This window comes from Haliotis rubra, unplaced genomic scaffold (genome assembly GCF_003918875.1).
Source record: "Haliotis rubra isolate DU_JTF1 unplaced genomic scaffold, ASM391887v1 Scf7, whole genome shotgun sequence".
NCBI lineage: Eukaryota > Metazoa > Mollusca > Gastropoda > Lepetellida > Haliotidae > Haliotis > Haliotis rubra.
Genome location: NW_025767412.1, coordinates 1,842,137 through 1,863,169, shown reverse-complemented (window position 1 = coordinate 1,863,169; position 21,033 = coordinate 1,842,137). Strand labels below are relative to the sequence as shown.

At 39.2% G+C, this 21,033-nt stretch overlaps 2 protein-coding genes across 2 annotated transcripts in view; one reads left to right on the top strand and one right to left on the bottom strand.

Annotated features, from left to right (window-relative positions):
* Positions 1-313: 313 nt before the first annotated feature.
* LOC124258684 (26S proteasome non-ATPase regulatory subunit 6-like) lies at positions 314-8,679 on the bottom strand. The gene is given in 9 exon segments (XM_046692754.1): positions 314-526; positions 1,284-1,389; positions 1,636-1,804; positions 2,702-2,810; positions 4,198-4,226; positions 4,229-4,416; positions 5,640-5,785; positions 7,045-7,250; positions 8,514-8,679. Coding segments are annotated over 9 exon segments (1,167 nt in total). The 5' UTR covers positions 8,659-8,679; the 3' UTR covers positions 314-457.
* Positions 8,680-15,408: 6,729 nt separating this feature from the next.
* Positions 15,409-21,033, top strand: part of LOC124258713 (DCC-interacting protein 13-alpha-like) — a 66,363-nt gene continuing 60,738 nt past the window's right edge. Inside the window, 3 exon segments of the mRNA XM_046692788.1 lie at positions 15,409-15,572; positions 19,073-19,171; positions 20,742-20,801. Of these exon segments, the coding sequence (XP_046548744.1) occupies positions 15,519-15,572; positions 19,073-19,171; positions 20,742-20,801 (213 nt within the window). The 5' untranslated portion in view covers positions 15,409-15,518.

Below are 21,033 nucleotides of genomic sequence, written 5' to 3'. Positions count from 1 at the left end.
TAACAATGACTATCTGCAAAGAAACGGTCCATGTTTCATACAAGTAAATACACATGAAGATCCCGTTAGAATTGGTCTTCACCAACTAATGCTTGTCTAAAGTTGACTAAAGGTATCGGGTGGTCAGGTTTGCTAACATGGTTGACACATGTCATTGTATCCGAATTAGGTAGATCGATGCTCATGATGTTGATAACTGGATTGTTTGATCAAGACTCAATTATTTACTGACCACCATCATATAGCTGGAACATTGCTGAGTGCAGTGACAAGCAAACAAACATGACAGTAAAAAAACAAAACCTTAACAGAATTGACTGTGAGATGCCTTTAATACACCTTGAAACAAAGAATGCATACATATCGACTGACATGAAGTAAGCACAGGGTGTATTTATGATTATAAATATGACGGCATGATGATGTGGACTTATGTACAAAAACTTGGATCCTAACATTAAATGTTAATGACTCGACTCAGCTTCTGGACTCTGTTCAACAAGATGTCACCTTGTTTGATGGTTGCCTGCAAAGAAAATGTAACTTCATGATATGTCATTCAACACAACACTTTCAGAAACATTATTGACTAGTCCAAGCCTGCACATAATCAATTGTTGGTCTGGAAAACCAGTGCTTGACAGTATAACACTTTTGTTCAGTGGACAAAACCACAAGGAGAGTTTGAGTGAGTGAGTAAATTTGGTTTTCATGTTGCTTTTAGCAATATTCCAGCAATATCAGGGCAGAGGACACCAGAAATGGTCTTAAAATTGTACCCATTTGGGGAATCAAACTCAGGTCTTCAGCATGACAAGCGAAGGCTTTAACCACTAGGCTACCCCACCGCACCAGGTGAGTTTGAAATTAACATGTTAATCATATTTCTAAGTCTGAACATATACTAATGTTGACAGACCAAGGGAAATAACTCTATTGGAAAGGTAGTGTCAGCTTCAAGTAGGAGGAAAGTCATGCAGATCTCAGATGTTTACCACTGTTTTGATACCTACAAGCATGGGTTTGGTGCTGAAAAACCCAGTAACTAATCAGGGGTAACTGGGAATAAAACGCAGAATCATAAGTTCCTAAAAAGCGCAAGGGACACAACTCTGCACTCCACCACAAACTGATAAACATGAAGTACAACAGACTTCAATATCTGACAAGAAAATCTCAAATCATTTTAATTTTTGTGCAATTTTACATAATATTTATACTAATATATAAGCTACAAACATCACATTGTGTACAGTCTCCTGAGAAAGTACAACATTTCTTACCTGGTATTGCCAGTTTTTACTGTCTGGTCTGTTGGTCTCAACAATCCCTCCCACCTTGTCGATCTTGCAGTGAAGACGCCCAGCTGCTATGAAGCGAGCCAACTCCCTGTCAACACAATCCCCACAATTACAGACAAATGCACTGACATTTAGTGGAGATTCTAACATCTGTATCACAGAGAAATGTATGGCATGCTTTATCACATGCTTGATGAAAGTGTTAGAAAATACACATTGACTGCTTATCCATAAGAACTTGTCCTTGCTCATTTACATGACTTGGGCTACAGAATAACATGAGTTGCAGATTACATTCCATGGCATGATGACAGGGCTCTATATCCAGACATACCTGTCCATGAAGTCTACTGTAACCCCGAAAGCATCAGCCATGTAGTCTAGAGTAAGACTGCGGTAGGACTCGAGGAGCTGAGCGTACGCCATGATCCTCATCTCCCTCACGTAGTAGCGGAAGTGTGGATACAGGTACCGGTCATACTTCATCAATTCTTCAACAGCAGCTGGAAAAGCAAGTTAGTGAATGAGACAGGATGAGAGTGGGTGGGTACAGTGTCAGTTTCATTGCCACACTGGTATTCAATATTCAGTAATTTTAACATACAGACTTAACAGAACCAAGTTGTACTTCAGTGCAGTATGTCATTATTGTTACTGTATGTCAGTGATTCATTCAGATTCAACTCCAGTATAAACATGTTTTAACACAGACTATTGCAAAATGAAACAAAATCCTGATTTAGGTGAACTACTCGAGATTAAAATCGCATGTGACTTCCAATAACCAAGACCCTTGACTGGAATGTCATAATGTCGTACAAAATGCATAAGATTCAGGCCTTTATGATAATTGATATCACATGTCCCATGAAACCAACAGAAATAAATGTATATTTGACACTTTTAAAGCACACATTTTTGCTATGGAAATCAAGGGCAGATAATTCAAAGGGAGCTAACTCTGGATGACCCAATATATTGCAGAATCTGAACCATATTGCGATAATCGTATCACGAGATACTGTACCGGTATATACCGGTTTACCGGTAACATTGCACAGCCCTAGTAATGAGATATCAATACTGACATAAAACCCAACAGAATAATGTCACCTTGTATTCCGGTCAACATTCATTATTGTTTGAAAGGCAGGCTTACTGGTATCTGGTTAGAGAAACAGACAGCAGATCAGTTATAAATCAATACAGTTAAACATGCTAAAGAGAGTACTCTCAAACAGCTGAGATATTGATGATGATGCTTCAGCTCTCTCACTCCCAGTTGGCTGTGAATAGCTGCAAAATTGCTGGTAAGGCCTAAAGCTATATTCACTCACTCACAGTGACAATTGACAGGATATTAATGAAAATAAAACAATCATGCAAATGTAACACCTTACCCAAGGCCCTGAAGAAATCTCCATAATGGCAGTCGTACAGGGAGAAGAGATATGACCTGATGTCTGGCAGACTGTGGAGTACTTCTAATATCTCAGATCCTTTAACAACCTGCAAGAATTAGCTCTGTTTAATTTACACAAACACATACAAACCTATATGCGTTGTTATCAAGTACTGCTGCATTTTAAGGTTCAGAACATCAGTTACACTCAACTTACAGTTTATCAGTCTCAACTATCAGTTACAATATCATCAATCATAACTGTGTTGTGCCAATCAGCGTGTGGATGGTGTTTTATGCTGTAAGTTTATGATGGAGCCCTGTGAATAATCAAGTTTTATGCAGACAGAACAGTGGTTGATGTTACAAGCTACATCCAAAGCAGTTGTACTCACAATGCCTACAAATTACTACCAAATTCATTTTGGCTTCTTATGCCAAACAAAAACTATCTGATACCAATTTTATCAAGAATCATCAAGGGGTTGTCCAACAAAACATCACCCATTAATCATGATAAAAACCAAACACTAATTGAACTTAAAAGAAGTAACATCAGGGGTGGAAATAACCCATTGCCCGATGCCCCAGTCCAGTGTTTTTTTCTGTCGGGCTAGCAAATTTGTATGTCACGCTGTACCGGTGTCCAGTTGACATTCCAATGTTAATTATGTTGTTTATTTAAAAAATCAACAAGAAAATCGGCCGGTATAGTGGAAGAATTATCAGGGCAAGTGATTTTACGTGTGCCACTGTACCGGAGTACACTAGCAATTTTAAAGTTATTTCCACTCCTGAACATTGTTCATTAAATATTTTAACAGTGTTCCAAATTTAGCATAAAGCCATTACCCTGATATAATTCAAAGTTGAAGATTTATGGAGTTCCAAGATTCAAATATAAAGTTATCAAAGGAACCCATCTCCTCTTAAAGAACACTGATCAAACAGTCCAATCATAACAAAACAACATTTTCAGTGTAACAACTCACCATGCTGACTATTAACATTTCATTCACTGTATATCTATTGTATGAGGTAAACAAGTTGTTCATTCTTAAGTGGCATACCCAAGGGACACAACTATGCAGAGCAAATAGCTAAATCTCAGATGACTGGGCCACTCAATGTGACTCATGCCCCATGTTCATCCTTACAGTGAGTGAGTGACTTTAGTTTTACACCGTACTCAGCAATATTGCAGCTATATGGCAGGGTTTGTTAATAATCAAGAATGGACCAGACAATCCAGTTATCAACAGCATGAGCATCGATCGACGCAATTAGGATACGATGACATGTGTAAACCAAGTCAGCGAGCCTGACCACCTGACCAGTTAGTCTACTAGCATGGGTTACTGAAGATCAATTCTAACTCAGATTTTCATGGGTCTAATCCTTAGATGCTGAGGATAAACTTATTATCATGCAGCATCTATCTACAGAATATTGGATTTGATGGAAAGACATTGCGATAGTAATCAGATCTCATACCTTCTCCCTGAGATCGGGTCTCTCCAAGCTATCATGCTGCAGAAGACTGTGTAGGTTACAAACATGTGGTAGTCCATCAACTCGTAGGACGTGAAGGTTGCTATTGTGTCCAGGAACAGGTTGGCTGCACTCTTGAAGTCTCTGATTGACATATTGTAGATACCACGGTACACCTTGAGTCGATTACGCCGGTCCCAGTCACCACCTTCATCTATCAAACTGAAACAACGGACAATGTTTATGCCCAATACCTTCAACTTGCCATATTCAGGTTTAATGAGCTTGCCTTTTATATTTAAGATCTTACCAGTGTTTCAAAGAATCATAAATGTTACAGAAAAAGAAGAGACATTAGCAAGGATGCCAGTGTGTATGTTGTCAATATACAATGATACAGTGAACTTTAAAGAGTGTCAAAAACATATTCCAATTTGTTCACATGCAATCTGACACAAAAACAAAACATACCAATCATGATAATATTAAATATCAGTGCAGCCAGTAAAGAATCCAGTATTTTGTTAAATAGCAAACTTTGATGGAAAATTGTTCACATACAGATGGGGCATGTGTCTGAACATGCTGATTGTAGCACATTGTGATTTCTGTAACAATCCAATCTGTAATCACGTCATTATTGGTTCATTCTTCTGAAAAGAGTGTGTGCTGTTAACCTATTGCACCACTTAATAGTGGTATTTATACTTTAATAGTGGGCCATGTCATTTCTGAATAAATGAAACAGAGTAGGGTGAGATGAAATGGTTTCCATGCTGCATTTACATACAATGTGGGGCCAGACAGAAAGGACAGCGAAACCATCCTTTAACTTTAACCATATCATGACAGTTTGGAATCAAACCACTTTCTGCTATTCGGGCAAGGGATCTATTCAGTAAACTATGGAGGCAGTCTTATAAAGTCAGATGGATTCACTTTGGTAAGCTATAGTAATAATGATAAATAATAATGAGAGTACTGATATTGTGCTAGCATCCACATTCAAGGTGTATACATATATACTGTGCTAACATATATACTGTGGTCAATGGATCAGTATGTGCTACAACCCAAGCTGTCTGTGAGGCCCCAGAAGGTTAACAGTCATGTGACCATCACATCTCATTGGGTACCCATTTGCTGCTGAGTGAACAAATGGAAGTTTGAACAAACTTGCCTAAGGTTGGACCACATGTGTTACATGTGCTTTGTTTATGGAGCTGGATTTAAGTCATAGAAATTCTCAGGAACCAAGCTGCCAAACTGTGAAACATGGTCACCCATCCAAGGACTCTCTTTAACCAACATAACTTAACATGCTCAAGTTCATCTGTATTGTGACTAGAGCTTTTTGCACCACACACCACCACAAATAATCATGTTAATGCTTCATGACGTAGTTCATGCTGATTGTCTGACGTATAATCAAAATCAAGGATTACCTTTGTGCTTTTTCCAGATTCTTTGTGATGATATCATGGTCCATGTAGAATAAGCCTAGTCTAATGAGATGAAATACAATATCCAGTCTGTAGCCTAATGTCACTGTCTTCTCATATGTCTTGCGGAATTGGGACAGGCATTCGTCCTGTAACACAGTACAACCAAACTGTAACAACAATTGATCAACATGCTGCTTGGCAGTTGAGTAAGACTAAATCTACTAATGGTTGGTAACATGATTTGTCGATCATGACGACACACCTCCAAATGTTATTAATTACCAGTTCATGTCTAATTTTGTACTGATTTCTAAATGTTACATTGACAATGTCCAGCATTATCTTACGTTTAACACTAAACATACCAAAATATGCTGAATCTATTTCAATGAGGTACAGTTATATAATTATACAGTTATATAAGTTACATAAGTTGGACACAAAATGATTGAGACCACCAAAACTGGGGACACATTAACATAGTTGTATCAATAAATGAATAATGTAATCTCCTAAACACCCTTAAACCATGGCTCCTTTGTTCCAGACCAGGGTTTAACTGACCGCCAAACCAGTTAAACCCCGGGTCGGAACTACTTTCCAAACAACAAACAAGGAATTTGCGATAAAGTTATATTAGGGATAATTTACATTTTCGCGAGTTTTTTTTCACTTGAAATGGATATTGAGGGAGATATTAACACGAGGTGAACACTGCCGTCAGACGGAGCAGTCTCTGTGCACGATGGAGTTAACATGTCGATTGTAACAGTTTTCGTACATTTTGCCGGGACACCCTGCACAAGGTACCCACAGGTACTGGCTATATCTTCATCACTTCCTATTTGTGAAGATGGAGGCAATGCTACTGTCAAATATGTGTGCATCCATACTGTACATGTGCTCTGACCAAAATGGCGATACGCATGCGCGTGCCTTGAGGTATTCAGAAAACAAATAATCACTCATGTCAAATGGCCGAAGTGAAACCAATGGCAGCCCGAAACAAGAATAATTAACCGTTAAGAATTTGAAGTAGTTCGAAATTCACGTGCAGGTCATGCACCACATGCTAGCCAGCGTCTGACGTCAGTGGCTTCGATGGGAAAGCCTGTTCACAACCATGAACGCAAAACATACCTACACACAAAATACAGATCGCTATTTTAACTTTAATTTACAGAATAATTAATGAAGTTAATACCATCTAAAGATGGCCATGGTTTAAATAGGTTAGACCACTCTGGCCCCTGTGTTTAACCGTTGAAATGCTGAGTTAAATCCCTCGGCGCTATGCGCCTCGGTGTTTAACTCAGCATTTCAACGGTTAAACACGGGGGCTGATTGGTCTAACCTATACATATCTCTCAAATAATGATTCCTATCAGTCATTCATATTGGCTACCTTATCTCCGATCTTGCTTAAGTATTCAGCCTTCTCCAACATAAAATCACGGATCTCTGTCTCGCCAAGATTCTTTTCAGCATCTTCAATAGCCTCATCCAGCTTCTTCAGTTTGTCAGCATTAGCTGCCTTCATTTGCTGGAGGAGTTTGCTGTCTAGGCTCCATCCCAAATCCCTACAGACCTCTTCGTAGTAAGGAGCCATATCTGAGCAACAGAAATAACACTTATGGACATTTTCTTTATGTTGGCCTTGTTTACAGGTCCCCAAAACAGAATGCAAGAATACATCATACAGATCATACTTTTTTTACAAACGCACAAAACAAGAATGTGCCTTGACCAACGATTTACAAAAGAAAATAGGGCGGTGGGGTAGCCTAGTGGTTAAAGCATTCGCTCGTCACGCCGAAGACCCGGGTTCGAATCCCCACATGGGTACATTGTGTGAAGCTCATTTCTGGTGTCCCCTGCCGTGATATTTCTGGAATATTGCTAAAAGTGGCATAAAACCAAACTCACTCACTCACTCAAAAGAAAATACATAAAGTTTAAAGCACATTCAGCTGACCATTCTAACAGCATGTTCAGAGGAATGATAAGACATTTTGTAATTGAATCAGCTAATTACACTAATTGGCTCATGGCTTTACAATCTCTTTGCGGACCAATGTTAGAATCTGATGGGTGGAAGAGTTCTTTGACCTGGCTGATAATTGCATTGTATCCCAACAATGAAATGATGCAATTGTTCTCCCCTGAATTTTAACCACTGGCTTGTCAGTTCCAGGGTCAAATATTTATTGTCCACCTAGTTCAGCCAGCTAAACGTCTTGTTCCTACCAAGGTATACACCTTGGGTGTCCAGGGTAGAATGTACTTTGTCCCTGTCTTAATGCATTGCAGGTAATCACATATTGGTTCCGAAATGATCAGTTATGCATCATTTAATTGGGTTCATTAGAGTTGTGAAGGGGGTCTTAAACACGTTAAAGTGTGATACCACTTCTCATAATGCTGGATACAGCAATAGTACCAAAGACAAGAACTCGCAGAGTAATGTCTCTGGGTACCAAAACATCAAATGCAGCTACTTACATAGTGCAGGATTTTTATCTCAAGTTCTCCTTAGTCTTGGATTCAGTAAATGATTTAGGTCAAACATCAGGTTCAGACAAAGTGGCCATAAATGATATTTATTTCCATAATTCCCAACCCTGTTTTCGATCGCCGTTCTTACAAACTACTGTGTTATAACTTCCTAAGGATGGCTACTAAACCGAACCATAGTTTATTTGGAACTCACAGCAGAAGCATTATCAAGTCTGGGTATTGCCAATTTTAAATGTATTTAAAGGACAACAAAAGCCTCACGATTTTAGGGTACAATCTCATTCAGGCTTTATCATAAATATGCGCACCATGAACATGACACATCAAAATTGAAGGTGGAAAATATGATCAACTCACTATCTGTCTTGATAGCTTCAAGCAATTTGTCCTGTATACTCTTGTCCTGTTTATGTTTATCCGACCCTAACATAAACTTTAACTGTGCTAGCCCTAAATTAGGGTTTTTAGGTAAACCCTGCTCCTCGAGATTTTCGGCCGGCATTTTGGTGAAGGAAGTGACGTCACGAAATGAATACGGACGAAATATGTTTTACTATATAAATAGTTCTATCATCATCTATGTAATTTTCAACAGATATTACTATTTCTTTGTCGGGAGATTATATAATTAACATTCCCTTTTTCAAAATCAGAAAATGATAGAGTTATTCACAAATGAAATTGGTCGGTTTTCACCGCTGCGATACGGAACATGAATATACTACCTTCCTATCAACCAGTTACCGTAGTCTGCATTCTGCGCGTCCTAACACGGCTAACACAATTTTGATCTGTTCTGATCATCGTCGAATTTCGCAATTTAAACGAACAGAAGTCATGTTGTTGTCAAATTTATTGAAAGACGTGTTTAAATGAAACTGGAAAACAATCCTGCTTATGAATATATTTTGAAAGCAAATCTGTAATCGTTTTTTGTCAATCACAAATATTAAAATGAAACCAAACCGAAATGTTTCTCCCATTCAATCAATCAATGATTTGCGAATTCATCACAGGGCGGGAGATAATTCTGAGGGTTCAGTACACAATTAGCATTGTTAATTGATGCCTCTCTCGTTTTCCAGTGTTGATAAACACCGCATTTTCTTATTTATAACACCAGAGACCATATAGGTCTCTGATAGCACATATTCATCTGAAAGTTTAATGTATGTGTTGTAAATGTAAAATGTAAATCCTTCTATGAACATATGTCTGTTGGGTTGTTTTTTGTTTGTTTATGTTATTATTAATAACAGATGAAATTATATATTTATACGTAAAGTAAGATCAGCATTGCACTCAGGTGAGGAGATTATTGCATTGTATTTCAAAACTCTATTTTCTGAGAACTGTGATTTGCATATGAAACAAACTTCGGTTTTAATTCCCACTCGTTAAGTCACTTTAACAATATATTTGAAGACTATGATATGTGAAGATGAAAAAATGGATTTTATAGATTGAGGTGCATGCTCCAGATTTCAAGGAGCTAACTCATTTGTTGATTTGTGATATTCGTTGATCAGTACACAGGGGCGTGTCACGCTTAGAAACAGCGTTAGAAAGACATATAGGTATATAGACCCTACCCTAGTACTATCCTTTTATATAGTACTAGGGTAGGGTCTATATACCTATATGTCTTTCTAACGCTGTTTCTAAGCGTGACACGCCCCTGTGGATCAGTAGCATTCCCTTCATAGCTCAAAATGAATTTTGTTTGTTGTTTTATGCCGCAGCGGGCTATATTGAGACTATATACGACGGTCTGTACATACCCGACCAGACAACCCAGTGATTAATCTTATGAACAATTGTTTATAGCCGCTGGGTATGATGACACGCGGACAACCAAACGACCGGGCACCGCACTTTTTCATTGGTGGAACTGTATTTGCGCAGGACTGCCTCCGTGGTGTAGTGGTTAGAGCGTCCGACCGGAGAGCAGAAGGTCGCGGGTTCGATCCCCGACCGCGTCATAGCAAAAGACGTTAAAATATGGTACTTGTTGGTCCCTGTCTGGCGCTCGGCATTAATGGGTACAACAAGGACAATGCTATTCATGCTTAACTGCGGCATGGTATCTCAGTGGGCTAACACTATAAAACCAGCTTAAGTCTGGGCTAGTACAAGCAGCGACACATCCATACGCATGCACGTCGTCATATGAGCGAAATATATTCAAACACGTTAAACCCCATTTCACCTCACCTGTATTTGCTCATTGCTCACCTCTTGTACATCTATGTAACACATATACATGTATTGAGGAAGGCAGGTATCTTAATGTATCAAGGAATGGAAGAATTTGTAAAGTCTGTAACTGTGGCTATATTGAGACAGAATATCATTTTTATTGATCTGGTACAGTTTTTGATAATCTACGTCAACGATATATGGCCAAGAAATACTACGAATATCCTTATGTGACAGAATTTAATATGCTCATGTCTTCTAACCAAACATAGAAACTTAGCCTGTTATATTTACCATGCCTCGCAACCGAGACACACTATAGTAAAGTGAACCAACTACCTCATACCTCATGTACATTCTCTGGAATACATACACGTATGTACATACTTATATGTAATGGACCAATCAATGTTGTACCAGGGGCCGTTGGCCCACATCTGTACTGAAAATAAAGAATCAAGACGTCATGTCATATATCCTGTGTGATAAAGTGTAGTAGACCCGTGAAGATCTGGATCAGAACTAGTCTTCAGCTCGCTGATTTGATTGACACATGTCATCGTATCCTAATTGCTTATATGGTGCTCATGATGTCTATCATTGGATTGTCTGTTCCAGACTCGATTATTTACAGACCGCGCCATCGCTGGACTATTGTCGAGTGTGGCTGTTATGTATCTCCACTGCTGTCAGACAGGGCACACAGGGACATTGGAGATGAAGAAGTGCATGCGAAGTTCAATAACATCCTGGTGGCAAGACAGAACAGAAGAGAGACTCAGGCATTTTCCAGGAAATGTTGCAAGGTATACGTCTTCTGGTCCATGGACTTAGTGTAACCTCTCAGGGCCATGAAGTAGAAGATGAGATAATGGCCAGGATTTGAAACATGGAATGTGGTTTCTAAGATGCTTAGCTAAAAGATCAAAGGCGCCGACAGCACTTTATCAGACGATAAAGTACACTTTTTGCATTACGTCACGTTGTATTGGCGTCACTTCGCTATTCTCGTCTGCCCCCTCGTAATCAAGCGTACCCTTGGTAACGGACGTCACAACAGCACGTCAGTTTGTCCTGAACGAGGATAGTTAATTTAGGTCACCGAAACCGTCGCTTTTCTGTTTGTTTTCTGTCTAGATTAATCGTTGGTTAGTATTAAATTTAGCATCTTAGAAAAGAAAAGCGAACTTTATTTCTCAAGCATGTGGTTATGTAGACAATGTCAAGGTATGGAGTGAGTGAGTTTAGGTTTACGCCGCACTCAGCAATATTCCAGCTATAAGGCGGCGGTTTGTAAATAATCGAGTCTGGACCAGACAAGTCAGTGATCAACAGGATGAGCATCGATCAACGCAATTGGGAACCGATGACATGTGTCAACCAAGTCAGCGAGCCTGACCACCCGATCCAGTTAGTGGCCTCTTACGACAAGCATGGGTTACTGTAAGCTGGTTCCCGGCTCCCTTTGCGCGTAACCTTACGATATACGAGACGGGGCCCAGTTTAGGGTTACTGAAGATCAATATTCTAACCCGGACCTTCACGGGTAGTTAAGGTATGGAAGATGTAGGAGAGACAGAAAGGAACCTTGTAGAAAGAATAATCGAACACTTGGCAGACGTTTCAAGCACATAATCTAGTGCGAAGAACACAGCAGAATTCGAATAAGAGACTTATTTCAAAATTTTCGGACAGTAGAGGGCTTCAGAGTATGTAAGTTGGGCCCCGTATCGCATATCGCAATATATATATAGCGCACAAAGGGAGCCGGGAACCAGCTTACAGAGTATGCCCCTTTTCTATAGCCGACTGTGACGTCATATCGTTTTCGTCACAATTATCGGTGTGACGTCATAAAGTGAAGACTATGACACTTAGCAAGGCTTGCCTACTCTTGTCAAATGGCAACCTTACACGAAATAACTAATAATGTTTCTTTGTGTTCTTTGTAATTTCTGCATTTTGACTGGATGGACCGGTCACGTGTTATTGTATCAATTTCCCAATGAGCGAAAAAAATTAAGCCACCATCAAAGCGAACTATTTTCACCACGAGGGATTATCGGAGAATCCCATCCACAGTTGAGGGAATTTCGTTTCTGTTGACCCGTTACATTCGTGAATATGATATTTCTATCAACATTCCTACATATTCAGGATCGCTCAAATCACCTGTCGGTACAGAAAGAAAGCAACAACATACCGTATTTCCTCCAATAAGCGCCGTGAGTAAAGCAGCGGTTTAAGAAATAAGCACCGGGCCTCTAATAAGCGCCGGGTACGTTTTGCATAATGTATTCTCTCCTGTGTGTTACACAAATGAACGAAAAATAATAATAATAAAAACATCATTTCGCTCGCCAAGCTCGCTGACTTTGTTGATACATGTCATCGTATCTTAATTGCGTAGATCGATGCCAATGCTGTTGATCACTGGATTGTTGATACATGTCAACTGTAGGATCCAACTGGATTGGATCCAACTGTGGTCCAACTTCTGGCTTCTTAGGCTGCCTCCGTGGTGTAGTGGTTAGAGCGTCCGTCCGGAGAGCGGAAGGTCGCGGGTTCGATCCCCGACCGCGTCATACCAAAAGACGTTAAAATATGGTACTTGTTGGTCCCTGCCTGGCGCTCGGCATTAATGGGTACAACAAGGACTGGTCGGCTCGGAGTCACTATATAATGTGTCTGAGTGGGGTATTCGTGCTTCACTGCGGCATGGTATCTCACTGGGCTAGCACTATAACACCAGCTTAAGTCTGGGCTAGTACAAGCAGCCGCACATACACATACACACGCAGGCGAAATATTCTCAAGCACGACGTTAAACCCAAATTCACCTCACCTCTGGCTTCTTTACCGTGACTGATAGGTTCGGTGCACTTTGTTTTGATGCTATACACTCTGTCGATTGGCTACAGACTTTGTGGGCGTGTAAAGTTATGTGCATAAATCAAACAATCCCCTGATACACGTCACATCACAGTATGCATTCTTTCGCCTGGAAAGTTTATCATTTATCTCTGTTTTAATTGATATAATTGTGATTTTTTAATGAAACTATGGTAGATATCTTATTGTTTTTGCTGTCCAGTTTGATTATCAAGTTTGACTGTATATTTAGTTCGGTTCATTGAGGTATGAATCGAAAAACCAATAAGCAAACTTTTGTAAAGCTTTGAGCATTCAAGTTTCAATGGGAGAAAAATGCGTTTATGCGATACATATTACCCATTTTAATATTGCGTCAACTAATTAAAAACTTTTCGTTTTCTTTCAAATCAGGATATAAGGGTTTTTGCCACGCTTGGCTGGCATTTAAAGTAACTGTATAGCACACATATTGAAGTGCCAAAAACCGTTCAAGCACAATCACCGGTTCTTCCTTTTTATATAGGTTATTATCAGTGATTCTTGGGTTGGAATCGTCATTCTTTTCAAACCTATGGATTAAAAGCCTTGCTTAGCAAATTCGTTAAACCCAAACACAGTGCTTTGCTTCCAAATTCAGTTTGGCACTGTTATATGTAATTGCTACCAACACTGATGCAAATTCCTGTATGCTTATCTCCTAAATCAACGCTAAATTTGGACAGTGCATTTATCTGATTGAGCAATCACGGGTATCAAATCACAATCAGATTAAAAAGCACTTCTTTCTCAAGCAATAGGAATTTTCAGATGATTACGTACAACTTTAGATTCCAATATGCAGCTTTACGTTTACTAAACTATTCAAATTTGTATGGCAATAAATCTCGGGTAGAAATGACGATAGATATAGCCTGTGACAGTGTATTTAAAGTTTGCTGTACCAAAATGTGAAGTGTCCTAAAGTACAGTTTAGCTACGAACTATTACGCAAAAGTGTATTTTATCTCAGGATAAAGTACAATCGGAACATTTGATCTGGTAGAGAGGTATTTTAGAATTCAGGTTTTAGAGACAACTGACTGCTTGACGTCATATTTGTGTTGCATTACGATGGGTGGTGTGACGTCATAATAGTTACGCACGGTGTAGAAAACTAAACCTACTACTATCGGCTTTTTTCATTTCGACTGAAAAAACCTACACGAAACTCTGAACTCAAACCATAGTGCTTCATTCGACATCTAACACCAAAGACTTGGAGTTTAATTTTGTCACGATAGATTGGAATGGCCCTACTGTGCTTTTAAAGATGACTGTATGTTAGATACCCAGCTAAAGCACATTGTTCCAAATTAAGTAAAACGTTTTGATATACAGAGACTATTTGAAATTACAGGATCTCCAAATTTGAAATTCGCAGTATCATATAGAGGCGGATCCAGAGAGGGGGTGGGGTGGTGCAGGGATGCCCGCGAGCACCCCTACCCCCTTTGTCCTGAAAGTTTATTAATTGACCATTGAAACTCGGGAGAAAATGAAGTGTGCACCCCCTTTCTTAAAAAGCTGTATCCGCCCCTGAGTATAATATAGAGCTGCACAAGAGACCCCAGCGTCTTTTGATAGAAGAACTTGAGTCGTCTGTTTGGTACCAACGTCTCTTAGAGGAAATACGGTATATGCATAAATTGTAACTAAGTTTCAGCTTACTTGGGCATGATCACATAAACTTTATCGCAGAGTCCTAGAAACTGCCTGAAGGTAAGGTACTTTTAGAAGGTTCTGACTTGTGAAACTATAACAAAAACAGTCAGTGACTAGTTATTAGTAATTCAATATGGATTTTGATAGAATTAACATAGTCAGTAATGGTAATATGTATTTCACGCATAACAGTTTCTCACAACACCACTCCACACTTTACACTCAGTAAAACAAACAATTTGTGATATACGACTCGAATAGGAATATTTCAACCGTTACGTCGACCCAATTGTATTTAAGTTATGCATCTAAGACCTGAAACAACGACTTACACAGTAACAGCATAGAAACAAGCTTTATTCCGTTGTTTGGAAATCAACAATTAAAACAAACAGGATGTCGGCATGAAACACACACAACGGAGGTTACCCATAGGATTAACCGTCGATTAGTTGTTAGACAAATAGTATGCGAGCAGTCGGCGGTAGAATGTCATGAAAACTACCGAAGACAGTAAACAACTACGAGATATATTGCTCTCAGATAATAGCGCGGTAACAGTGGTCGACTAACTGTGTATGTTTCAAAATGCCTGACATAGAGAAGTTACACTTAGAAGAGGCACTAGAAGACAGCCCTCAGGTATTTAGTTTGACTGATTGAAATCGACATGCTATCGAGTGGGAGTGACCCCAACTTGTCGGTGCAGTTGTCAATATCCAGTCATAAATAACCCCTTTAATTGAAATCGGATCTGGTACATATGTATGCATAAGACGCATTGCGGATATAATTGTGTCTGTGGTAAATATGAATTGAGATGTATTTCTTAAGAATCTGTTTTTCCGTGCAATGTATTTAACAGATGCTCGTTTATGGACATAAACATTGGACTTCTCTGCAGCTAATCTGAGTCGCCTGGGCGATATATCAGCTGTGTCTCTGTTGTAAAGTCAGCATATCTGGGGTTAAAGATTGTGTATGCATGGTTCAGTGCACATGTAATTACGTACATGCACACACCTATGTCTACTGTGAGTCACGGGTTGTCGTTTTTAAAGTGCCTCAATAATTAATTGGTTCCATTGGTGGATGACACGCTGGTTGTACATGATATTAGGATTCTTCAATGCAATAAATGTAACCTTAGTCTATGATAATGCTGATACAATCATGGCAACATTAAAGTATTTTTATTGATTGATTCAGCTAATGACAATGGTTACATTCCTTACCTATTGATCAGCTGGTATGTAGTGGATCAGTGCATGCTCAGTAATGCATTAATGCATTTTGATTGGAACTAAATATTCCGAGTGACTGTGGCTGCATTGGCAGCGTATGACTGAAAGGCTTTTTCATTACGTTTTATTACACACAAGATTTGTCTAAATTGCAATATTCATTTGGGACCAATTTGTAGTCTTGGAGCTTTTTGAAGTTTTAAAATGCATGTGCTTGCTGCAGTTTATGCTAGTGTAGGATGTACCTTTTAAAAAAATTGCATAAACTCTTCTTGTTTTTGAGCTGGGTCATTTGACTTGTAAAAGGGCCTGTTGGTTAGTTTCAAAACTGACAAGGTCTAACCAGATTCAGCCCGACCTATCTTCTATTTGGTTTTCTGTCTTCTGAAATATGGCATCATGTTAAATGGTAAATGTATAAAATTGGTATAATGTTGCATGCGTGATATATGTGTAATATACACTATTTGTCTATCTTAAATATTTTACCATGTTATATATGTCTCATGGACCAAATGTCCAAATGCTATGGGAATGTTTTAATCGTGTCATTATGTACCGTATATTAGCATGTGACACAATAATAAAATATTTTTCTTCTTATTTTCGTCAATATGTTTCCTGACCTGTTTCAAATGCTGTTTTCCTTGAAATTCATTGAGTATTGATTTTCCAGCAGGAAGCTGTCACGAATAATTTGTGACAGACTATTTAAAGAAATAATAAATTTAATCCGAATACTGTATCACATTGAGGAAATATATTTTTTCGAAATGTCTTTAGCTCTAGGCTCTAGAGGATCTTAGGGCAGTATAGATTATTGCTGTAAAGATGTATATATAGTGTGTTGTGCTGCAAGATATGTAATGCCAACACTTATTATTATCAGTTTACAACAGAACTGCATCCAAAATATATTTGTTAGATCTGAATTAATTAATGTAAAATTAGCTTGTCAGCACTTAGCACATTAGCATGGACAACTGTTCACATCATCTGGGTACAATGACAAGCTGTGACCATGTCTTCCCCCTGATCCATTTTGTCTTCTCTAACCCTGAATCCAAGTGGAAACTACAAAATCAGTGCATATGTTTATGTGAATAATATAATCAAGTATGGGTGAAACTAACAGAGGTGTATTGATGTTTATTGACAAAATATTTTTGGAAGTAGCATATTGAATGGGAAGATGGAGGACATGGCGACACCAGCTGTTGCTAGTATTGAACTGACCACTCATTCCATTTCACTGACAAATCTGAAGCATATATAGTATATACCTGACAACAAATTCCAATACATTGAAATATGTTACCCAACATAGTATACAGCTGACAACAAATTCCACAAGAATGACAAACATAAGCATGTACAACATTTGGAAAGCAAGACATTCAAAATTCCAAGGAAAATTGAAAGTGGATTTGTGCATGCCTGAAGGAAAACTGATTAATCATTTTACATGTGTCATTCCCAGCTTGACACATTGTGGACAGGTGGTTAAAGTGAAAGGGTTAGATTTTGTGACAAAACAACCAGTCTTTTAAAAATTTCTGCTTTGGAGGTGAAACTTAGAACTAAATAACCTGTGAAGATCTGGGTTAGAATTGATCGTCAGTAACCCATGCTTGTAAGAGGCGACTAACGGGATCAGGTGGTGTCAGGCTCGCTGACTTGGTTGACACAGGGCATTGTATCCCGACTGCATAGATCGATGCTCATGCTGTTGATCACTGGATTGTCTGGTCCAGACTCAATTATTTCCAGACAACCACCATACCGCTGGAATATTGCTGAGTGCAGCGTAAAACTCACTCACTCAGAACTAAATGGTGGTTAGGGACCGGTCATAATTTATGGCTAGGTGGAGTGATGATGATTTTTATGGAGGAGCATGCACAGTGGGAATGACTACCCCAAAATGTCTGTACAAAGTAGGTGACCCCCCTGCAGGTCATGTACAAAATCAATGAGAGGCTTCAATCAGTTGCTTCCCCTGACAATCACTAAATATGAACATTATCTTTACTGAGGCTAACACACTAGTGGCCTTGTCCAACTCTGTAAATCTTATATTGTGGTAATGCCTGTGCAAGGTTATTGAACAGGCGACTCCCGGGATCGGTTGGTCAGGCTCACTGACTTGGTGGCCTTGTCCAACTCTGTAAATCTTATATTGTGGTAATGCCAGTGCAAGGTTATTGAAGATGCGACTCCCGGGATCGGTTGGTCAGGCTCACTGACTTGGTGGCCTTGTCCAACTCTGTAAATCTTATATTGTGGTCATGCCAGTGCAAGGTTATTGAAGAGGCGACTCCCGGGATCGGTTGGTCAGGCTCGCTGACTTGGTGGCCTTGTCCAACTCTGTAAATCTTATATTGTGGTAATGCCAGTGCAAGGTTATTGAAGAGGCGACTCCCGGGATCGGTTGGTCAGGCTCGCTGACTTGGTGGACACATGTCATTATATCCTTATTGCGTAGATTGATGCTCATGCTGTTGATCACTGGATTGTCTGGTCCAGATTTGATGTTTATAGACCATTGCCATATAGCTGGAATATTGCTGTGTGCTGTGTTAAACAAACAAACAAACAAACAAACAAACAAACAAACAAACAAACAAACAAACAAACAAACCTGTTTATCAATGACTTAGTAAATCTTGTGTAGTTTAATGTGGTAGTACTTGTTCATGTTTATATGGTTTGGGTACCCATGTTTAGTTTACTGTGGTACTATCAGTATGTGTTTGTTCATGACTTGGCTACCTCTGTTCAGTTTACTGTGGTAGTACTGTTTATTGAATATTTCACTTCCTGTGTTAAGATTGCTGTGATAAAATTGGTACATGTTTATTGATGATTCAGCTACCAGTGTTATGTATACTGTTGCAGACGCGGAGTCTCCTGTCGGTGTTTGAGAAGGATGCTTTGATTCTGAAGAAGTACACCAGCAACCTGCACAGCTGTTGCCAGAGAGTCATGTCTGCTCAGGTGAGCTTCTTCACTTAATTTGTAAACCAGTTCTTTCTGTTTTATTCTCATTTCTGATTAAGGAGGCCCAGTTGACTTAGGCACTGTAATGTAATGTGCAGAGTTATGTCCCTTGGGTGTGCCAGAAACCTGTGATCAGGGGATGAAATCTCAGGTTCCTTATAATAATGTTTGCCAGCATTGTACCAGTGGACTTCGCCAAAATGGTAAACGTTTGAAACTTGCATCACTACACTACTGAAATACTGTTTAAGGCATTGTGGAAACTCACTAGCCTCTTTACTCGCTTGTTAGATACCGAACCATTCACTCGTTTCATAAATATGGTATTACGCGGGACATTGTTTAGTATTCTTTATATACGCAGCCACACACACACTCACACGCACACACACACATTTACCTCAGCGTAAGTATAATAGCCTTGAACGCAACATTAACCCTCACTTCACATCACCTCTTACGCTGATCTGGTAATAAGGTTGGAGCCAACTACTGGACTAGCCTGGGCGTGTCCGTGTGTTATTTGTATACTTTATGGTACACTTCCCTCTCAACATGTGGAATCTAACATGTTGACTCAGGTAATCATTACCCAGTTATAAGACTGATGTTATTCCTGTGGGGCCTTACTATTAGTGTTGTCAATGATAAGAAATGTCAATATTGATCACTTGTCTGGGACAGCATAGAGAGCTTTTCAGACATAGTACACGATACATTTTATGTGTGTCAAAGACTGATATCATTGCATCATGGTTAGAATATTACAATGCATTACAACCGCTCTGATTGGTTGAAATTTCGTTCGTGGGGGAGAATTGTGCACTGTTGTCAAAAAGGTCGATTTAAGTTGATTAAAGATCGAAGTGAGTAGTTTTAATGACGGGGTTTCATTTATAGCGATGCCAATTAGTGATTTATGTATTTGTACCCCCTTAGAGTATATGTGATCTTTAACATCATGGGTGCTGGGCTATAGGGCTGGGACAGGTCCAAATGTTCTACCTGGGTACCCCACCCTCTATTACCCTACCCTATATGTTAATGTTGATACCCGATATGTTAATTCCTGACATCAAGTTTGTAAGAAATGGCAATATCTTCTTCAGCTCAGGGGCTAACATTTTGAGTTTTTCAATATCTTAATCATGTATCATATTCAAAACAGGTGACTGTAAGTAATGTCTAAATCTTCAAAGACAATACAAGCTTTTAAGCATAAAGAATAACGTATTACATTGTTTAATCTATTAGTCACATGATCATAACTGGTCTGGATATTGAGATGTGTACCCTGGTCCATCTCATTACTCACCCGTCCCAGGTATCCGGTTACCTGTCTCAGCCATACTAGCCCAGTAGTTAAAGCGTTTTGAACATCACGCCCGGGTTCTATTTCCCACATAGGTACAATGTGTGAAGTGTCAAGCCCATTTCTTGTGTTCCTCACTGTGATATTGTTTAAATATTGCTAAAAGAGGCGTAAAACCCAACTCATTTACTTCTCCCACATCGAACTGATGTGCTATGGTACTACCCATTCACTGACCAAGTCTTATCTCTGCAGAATGAGCTGTGTGCAGCAACTCAGGCCCTAGCCCAGCAGCTCCGAACATATGAAGTGCAGGTAAGTCAAATACTGAGGCCACACTTTAATGGTTTATGGATTTTCAGCTGACAAATTTAATGTGGAAATAAATTAGAGTATGTAAACATGGGGATGGTTTTGGTATGTGGAGCCTCCGAGGATGTATTAATGTTTTATGCTTATTGGGAAAAGATACTGATGATTCTGGAGCAGGTGTACAGGATGTTAATGACTATACTATACAGTGGAACCTGCCAACACTGGTACCTGT